Source organism: Oxyura jamaicensis, chromosome 1 (genome assembly GCF_011077185.1).
Source record: "Oxyura jamaicensis isolate SHBP4307 breed ruddy duck chromosome 1, BPBGC_Ojam_1.0, whole genome shotgun sequence".
Classification (NCBI taxonomy): Eukaryota; Metazoa; Chordata; class Aves; order Anseriformes; family Anatidae; genus Oxyura; species Oxyura jamaicensis.
The window spans coordinates 11,901,799-11,909,903 of NC_048893.1; the positions used below are offsets into that span (position 1 = coordinate 11,901,799).

General features: G+C 35.6%; 1 protein-coding gene across 17 annotated transcripts in view; it reads left to right on the top strand.

Moving 5' to 3' along the window:
• MAGI2 (membrane associated guanylate kinase, WW and PDZ domain containing 2) overlaps nucleotides 1-8,105 on the top strand; it is a 775,806-nt gene that overhangs the window by 695,629 nt on the left and 72,072 nt on the right. For 14 of the 17 annotated variants that reach the window (XM_035346387.1, XM_035346542.1, XM_035346777.1 and 11 more), the window contains 2 exons: nucleotides 2,254-2,295; nucleotides 7,385-7,476. In XM_035346387.1, coding sequence (XP_035202278.1) covers nucleotides 2,254-2,295; nucleotides 7,385-7,476 — 134 coding nt within the window. The remainder of the gene's footprint in view (nucleotides 1-2,253; nucleotides 2,296-7,384; nucleotides 7,477-8,105) is intronic. The other 3 variants (XM_035346624.1, XM_035346950.1, XM_035346704.1) reach the window with 1 other exon arrangement.

Consider the following 8,105-nt stretch of genomic DNA (forward strand, 5'->3'; position numbering starts at 1 on the left):
TATTTTTCAAAGTGCCAGTGAAATAATTACAAATATCCTGCACTGCACACAGACACAGACTGCTGGTGGCAAATTCCTCCTTCATGGAACATAGTTTTGCTCTATTTACAAAAAAATAAAGGTCTACATTTAGGTTTATCTTTCTGTCAATCATATGTTTAAGAACTTTCAGGTTTGATTCAACATCTTCAGTATAGCAAAATACCAGGTTTCAGAGGTGTGAATTTCTAAACTGCAACAAAAACAAATGCTAGATGTTGAATGGTAGATTATGAGTAGAACTTATAAATAAAGTGAAGAGACTTTATATGTGGTTCTCCAGAGGCAGATCAAAGACACCCATACGGGAACAAAAGCCAGATTAGATTTAATGAGACAAGCTCTGAAAGAAATTAGATCATTGATGGGCACTTTTGTTTGGCCGTAACAAAATTTTACCAAACTGTACTGCTAACTTAAAAACAAATTTACAAAAAAATAAAAAATAAATTAACATAGCGAGTTCTTCCCTGATTTGTCACTGAGTACAGGTGTGCCTCTTTCACTTTACTCACTTTGTTGCTTGAGGCCAAATATAAAGGATATTAGGGTGACTGGAAGCAGAACTGGAAAAAGAATTAACTAATCTTACAGAAGTTCAAAGGAGTAATTCTAGCTGGATGACCAACAGAAAGGGCTTGGGTCCTTTCAAACATAAAAGCTTATTGAGACTATCAAGATGAAATTGCTTTCTGTACATTAAAATCATTCTGCCTCTTTTAAGAATTCCATTAAAATCCTGAAATGCTGTGGGTAAAAAGAATCATTTCTACAAGTTTGCAATGCAGCAGCATCAGTTTCAAGGGTGCTGGTTGAGTTGTGCTGATGGAATAATTTACATTTAGATAACACCTCTCATCTCAGAGGATCCCAAATCCCATTAAAAAAAATCTAAAGCATGTGAAGGAACTCCTATAACCACCAAAGTAAAGGCATGCAGCCACCTAGAAACTAGAACACTATAGCCCACATGACACAACTTCCAACACAAAAGGTGAACATGGATAAAATCAAACCACCATATTCAAAGGGCTGTTCCCATCCACTCAAGTCCCTAGACCGTATTTTACGTAGGCTGGATATCAGTCTTGTGATTTTGAGCATGGTAGATACTCTAACTGGAAAAAAAAAGAAAAAAAAAAAAAAAAAAAAAAAGATTCAGTAGCCTCCATCTTCATTTCTGGGGAAACGTCTTTATCCTAGAGAATTTATTCAGTATTGACTCAAGTGAACTATGAATTACTCAGCTGCTATCACTACAGTCTATGCTACCTTTATGAAGCAATGCACCAGGCATGTATCTTTAGTCCAAATTCTTCCAAGGTGATAAAGAGCTGCTCATAAATGACATAGTGTCTTCTAATTTCCCTCTCTACATCCAAATATTTCCAGGAGACTCAGCTAAAAGTGATGCCCTCCAGGGCATGCTCTGGTCTCTTTCTACCTGGAATGACCTACATAGTCCTATCTTCTGTCTCAGGAAGATAAAATTCACTCAGCTGTTGAATCCTTGTCCTACAGATGCTGATGTTACAGACCTTACCTTATTCATACCATGAAATATGACTGGCAATTATATTTTGGTTTAGATTCATGTGAACATACTAGTGCTTTATTTACCTGTTTACTGTCAGTAGGCCAATGCCTACTTCTTGTTTGGGATGTTTTGCAGCTCTGGATGCTGTAGGGATCATAAAACAAGCTCTTAGTTACAGCATTTAAAAATCAGCAAAAGAAGCGTAACAGAATTCAGCTATAGATTTGTTCCTGACACCTCTAATATCAGCAAAGATTCTGTATATATTTGCAGTTGAATTGAATAAAAGCAGTGGTCAAGTCATCTAAACACAGTCATTAAACTTTTCTTTTCATTGCTGTGCTTGAATAAGCACAAATATTGTCACTATTTTCCATAATTTTAAATGCATTAATAATTTTGTCTTCATCATAAGCAATGTTCTGTTAAAGGAACATTACCATATTTCTATCCCTTTCACTCGGCATGGAAATGGATGGGGAGGTTTACATCTAGCATATATAGGTTTACATATACTGCCTAGAAAGTCAGGAAGGGGGGGAAGAGAAAAGAAATATGCGCAACAGAAAGTGGAAATTGCCCTTTGGTAATTCAAAACACAGCAGAGAAAGTGATGCTGCATCTTTAAATAAATTGAGAAATTTATTTCAACTTTGATTCCCCATTTTCCTATTCAGAGCAAGTGCTGCCCAGGACTGGTTTTCGAGTGGATTCCTCTGGCAAGTATTCTTCAGCCTTCATTGTCCTGTAAACTAATTGTCCTTCATTTTATGTTTTAGTAATTCTTCTTTCTTTAATCACTTCTCTAGAATATGGGCAGTCATGGCTGCCAAATCTCCATTTTATTTTTGTATGAGCTTTGCAGGGTTATAGAATGCTAACTCTAAATCTTTTTTTTTCTTCTTCTTCTTTTTCACTTTTTTTTTTTTTTTTTTTTTTTTTACAATAGGTTTATATTTCAAGCAAGGAAAAGTATTTTTCTTTTTCTTCAGCCAGTCTTTGTGTATGTTTTACAATGTTTTACATCTGCTTTCATATGTTAATGTACACTTTTTAACATAAGAATATTTCTCCATAGCTCATGCCCAAAATTTAGCTAAGCATTATTTTGCACAAAAAATAAAATAAAATAATAATAAAAAATCAGATCCATCTTCATTTGCAAAAGAACAGAACTGATGCATTATGCAGGCCCAATCATTCCTTGCTCCCATACATGTATCTTGTTCTGAAATAAAAACTAAAAGCAAATGCTTTCAAAAATAAAAACTGTTAGTGGTGTGTGAATCAACATCTGTACTGTAAAGTGGCAATGGATCTGTTTAAAAAATAGCAATATGTCATTTCCTGATCTGAAATAATAATAAATTAATAATAATAATAATAAAAATAGTCATTCTCAACACTAACAGCATCACTCCAAATATCAGCTTTATCACTATAAAAATCACTTGGAACTTGTGTGACTTGACTCATACAGAAAATGAATTAATCATCTTCAAGAATATATTTTCTCTACATACCTTTAAGAAATAAGTGCATGTACATTTATCAATGTGTAACTCACCTTGGAATTCAGATGAATACAGTACAGAAATGTAGCTGAGTGTTGATAATCACATCTGCACCTTTGAGAACTCACTATTGTTCAGTAGCAATCTATTCTGGTGTCTTTACATTTTAAGCAAATTCCCTGTCTTCCAGGAACCAAAAAGCAGAACTTCCCAATGCTCTTTACTATCTTCACTGTGCAGCAATGATCATATCACAGCTTGCCCAACGTCGCTCTTGAATTCATGGGGTTTTATAATTTAGCTGGTTTTATAACTTAGCAAAGTGATTTGGTTTTGTCTTTTGTAGACTAAAGGACTCTAAGAAAATTTTCTTTTACACACACACACACACAATAAACAAAATGCTATAACTATAAAAAAGCAATGAAGTTACTAACAAGGAAACAAAAAGTTGTTTTTCCAATATACACATGCAGAAAATGAAGGGATGACAGGGAACATTGTCATTCTTGCACAAGATACCTGTATTATGAAATCAGAAATATTGACTTTAAGCTGAAACTCTGTTTTCAGTGGAACTGGTAGGAGATGAGACATTCAGGTGAATTACATTGGCTAGAAGGAAAACTGTAGAAGACTATACTAATTCAGCCTTGGCTTGACTCCTGTGCCTGCTCATTGCTTCTTATTTGGCATGATACATAAGGTTCCAATCTAGCTTACCAAGGGAAAAAAAGAAAAAAAAAAGAAAAAAAAAAAAGCCCTATTTTCCATAATGAATTCATATTAACCAACAGTTTGCTGTATATTACAAGGCACAGGAGTGTCATTTTACTATAAGTATAGGTAATTTTCTTTGTGAGTGTGATCAATTGAAAATCTGCTCCAACAAGAACAGACAAATTTAGTTTATCTAGCAATCCTTTGCAATGACAAAAAGAATGAGAATCATAGAGAAGTAAACACTGAAGAAATATCAGAGGAAATGCAATCGCTTACATGGGTAAGAGTAGTTATCAATGTACATTTAGCAATATTGAAACTGCTGGCACATTATAGTAGGGATTTTTAGTAAATCTACCGAGCATGGGCTCCTGTAGTAAGAATGTGTAGTAGCGAATGACTTACCTAGCTTTAGAAAAAAAAAAAAAAAAAAAAAGGAAAAAAGGGGATGTCATCATCAAGTCTTTAGAGTATATTTTCAATTAAACACTACCTAGCTACCAGTATGGGGATAAATTGAGACCTAAGGAAAGGGATTCGGCGAAAGGCTGGTTGTGTCAGAATAAGCTGGTAAATTATTTTTTGGCCCAGACAAGTGATGCATGTTTGATAAATCTAGAATTCAACAAATGTTTATTTTACTAGATGTTAGTTATAATTGATGCACTCCACATTAGCCTGGAGAAGACAGTACTTAAGACATAGAATATAAAAAGGAATGGCTAGAAAGTGGGTAAGTATACTAGAAGAATAGTTTCTGGATTTAAGGGATAATATTAGTGATGAACCTTGAAATAAGTCTTCTGTGTTTCGTTCATGACCTAAGTACAAAAACTAGGGGTGGGAATCAGGTCCCCGTTCAGCCACATAACTTTGGATATCTATGGTGTGTCTGTCTGCAGACCTGTGGAAAGCTGGTCAGTGCAGCCTAGGGAGTCATGTTGTCACACCAAGCATGAGAGCTCAAACAACCAGCAATAGCAGTGGAGGAAATGTTCTCGAGTACATTAGTCAGTTTATGGAGATAATGATATATTACAGTGAAAAAGCAAGTAAAATCCATCAGTAAAAAATCTGGATGAGGCAGGTGACCTAGCAACAAAGGCCACAAACTGGAACAGATGTGCATTGTATTCTTTGCTTATGTCCTCCCTGGTAAGGTTTGTGTGTTGTTTGCTTCAGAAGTTTGCATAACAGGGAGTCTAGCTGGACTAGATCCTTTCTAGTCCCATGTTTCAATTGTGTTGTGGTACAGAAAATATCATTTTTAAAGGCAGCTGTCAGTGGACTGGGAACTGTTGGCAGAGAATGTGTTCTATAGACTTTCCACCTTTCTGGGAGCAAAGGCTCTTCTGAGCGAGGGTGATGGCCATAGTCAGTCACAAACTGTGTCAGAGCTCATAGAAAAGAAAACTATGCCCACATGCCTTTTCAGGGTCAACCTAGCTTACTTAGTCCATTCTAAACAGGTAGAAAAACAGCATCATTTAAAAAACTTTATACCTCTTATTTTGGAATTTGGTGCTAGCATTGGTTTGAATCAGCTTTGTAAATGTATGTGTTTGAGTGGATTCTCCATCTCAGCATGGCAAAGTGTATATTCTTCACAGTCAGATATTCTTATACTTTCTTAATGCATTCCCAACTCTGCACATCCACTCAGGTGTGGGAAAAAAAAAAATAAATAAATAACATAAAATAAAAGGTAGTGCTACAGTGCATTTGATTGTTAGATTTGGCTATAAAAGTTGATCCTACTGTGTCTGTCTATCTGCAAGGTCGTCTCCCTAGTACTAAGCCCCAGCCTTGTAACACTTTGGCACAGCAAATCAAGGGCAGAGTATTGCTTTAATGTTAAAATTCCTTTGCCCCTCATGACTTTTAAACAAAATTTCCATGAGTTTAACATACTGTACTTGCGCAAACTTCATGTGTTCTTTTTTTCAATGTTGAAACATCAAATAAATTGGAAAAAAAATATCATAATAATAATTGGAAAAATGAAAAATAATTGGAAAAAAAATCAGAATAATAAGCTGTTAGAATCTTTTGAGGATTCTCTTCTAAGTATATGAAAAGCAAGTTTGTAGGGAAAGGTAATACTTTCATTTTACCAAGCAAAATATTTGGGACAGATTGTCTCACTCGTACCAATATACCTTGCTGCAAAAATGCACCATGCTGCTATCTGGAGAGGATTTTTATGGCATGATCATAGTATAACGCCACTGATGTAGTTCTGTATCTCTGCTTTTGCATGACCTGACAAGACTAAAACAGCTCTAATTCCAGACTGGATCTGGGATCTGCCCAACTCAGCAGTTTGTGAGGTGTCTGCTGATGCTGTGGGGGGAATCTATAAATGAGAGTGGCTGAAGCATGGTATTTCAGCCATCTGTAGTCTCTCCCCTTGAGGAAACAAGACGTGACTGGAGACATTAGAAACAGTTTGCTGAAATACACCTACCCATCCTTTTTGTCTTTTGGGGTTAGCAACAATGTCTAAATGTGCACCTAAATGTGTGACAACTTGTAGACTGGAGTGCAATTTGTACAAAAAGACCATAACTGTTCATAACTGTCCTAATTTAGCTGATGAGCCTAAAGTATTTCAGACAAAGCAAAACTCAAAACAATTTCCCACTACTTTAACTGCTTACTATTCCACTTTATACTACTCAAAATTGTATTTAAAATTTCTCTTTTGCTCTTTGAGTGCACCAAAACCCAAAACAAGGAGCTCTTTCAAATGAAGATAAAGATTATTTTATAAGAAATAGAGTTTTAAAAAATGCTACTTTCCTGAACTCAGATATTCCAGGACAGAATATATGTTTATAGGCACATTATGCAGGCATATGGAAGCACAATTTTAATGATTCATAAAGCTGCTGAGACCTTAATTGAGTAGCATTAAGGAGTTCAAGTTAATGATGTTAGCTTTCAGTTTAAACCTTAAGACTCAGAGGCTTATAATGATAGCTTTTGTGAAAACTCTGTATTGAGGGTATTACCTGAAAGTGGAATACTTAAAAGCTACATTACATAAAAAAGACATACTGTTTTATATGTGTGTGGAACTAAAATGGCCTATAATGATTATTCATCTTTTGTAAGTTGGACTGATAATTTTTCTATGTATCTTTATCTCCCATTTCAGTTTATTTTCTTTAGGTTTTAACAAACTGCAAGGAAAACACAGATTAAATGCCAGAGGTGGCTGAACTGAAAAATATTATGCAGTCAGTCTTAGGAAGAAGGCACCTTTATAACCTCTATTTTGGAAAGACTTTTCCAGTACTGTTCACCTGTTAATGTGTTGTAGCTTGAGTTTAGTTTATTTTACTGAACGTAATCATCCTCCAAGACACCTGCATTTTCAAGTGTCTCCTCCTTGTCTGTTTACAACACATTGTGTCCCATTTGTTTCCACCAGCTCTAACCAGGCTGCCATTAGTCACGTGCAATGAACACAACGTGGGGAGGGCAGGGAGGTGGAGAGAGGAAGATGGTGCAAATTCTCAAGGCAAAACCAAAATGCTTTGCTCAGTGGGATTTCCCTTTAAACCAGGTCCCGATTACAAGGAGCTGGATGTTCACCTTCGGAGAATGGAGTCTGGTTTTGGCTTCAGGATCCTTGGAGGAGATGAGCCTGGACAGCCTGTGAGTAATTTTTTCATGACTTTCCATCTTAGAACTCTAAAATCTGTGTAAAGGTCAGAAAAATATTACTATATAGCTGAACCCAATGAACACCATATTAAGGTTATAAGTAAAATGGCTTTTTTGTTCATCCATAGAAAGACAGCATTCTCAGGCTGTTGACACCTGAAAGATGTCAAAGCCAATGAAGCTAGAATCACCAGGAATTAAGTCTGAAACAGTGCATCACTCAACCCTTTACAGCGGTGTGGCCTAGCATCTTTTCATCCTGATTTTCCAGTAGTTTTAACTTTAAGCAGTAGATTTTAAAAATTGAATTACATAAGGCTATGCATAATGGTGTACAGTGTAGGCAGTCTATCTACATGCATACATTTCAAAGATACTATTGACAATGAAGTTTATTTCAAGAAATGTAGGAGGCTCCACCAGGGAGCAGTTGCGCATGTTTCAGGTTAGATGACATCACGTGGTGCATCCAACATAACAATGGTAGCTGTATACCTACCAGGAAGGAGACATCCCAGTGCTAAAATATCAGCCTGCAAAACCAGCAAAGATTCATTACAAGTGAAAAGTAACAAAATAAAATAAAATAAAATAAAATAAAATAAAATAAAATAAAATAA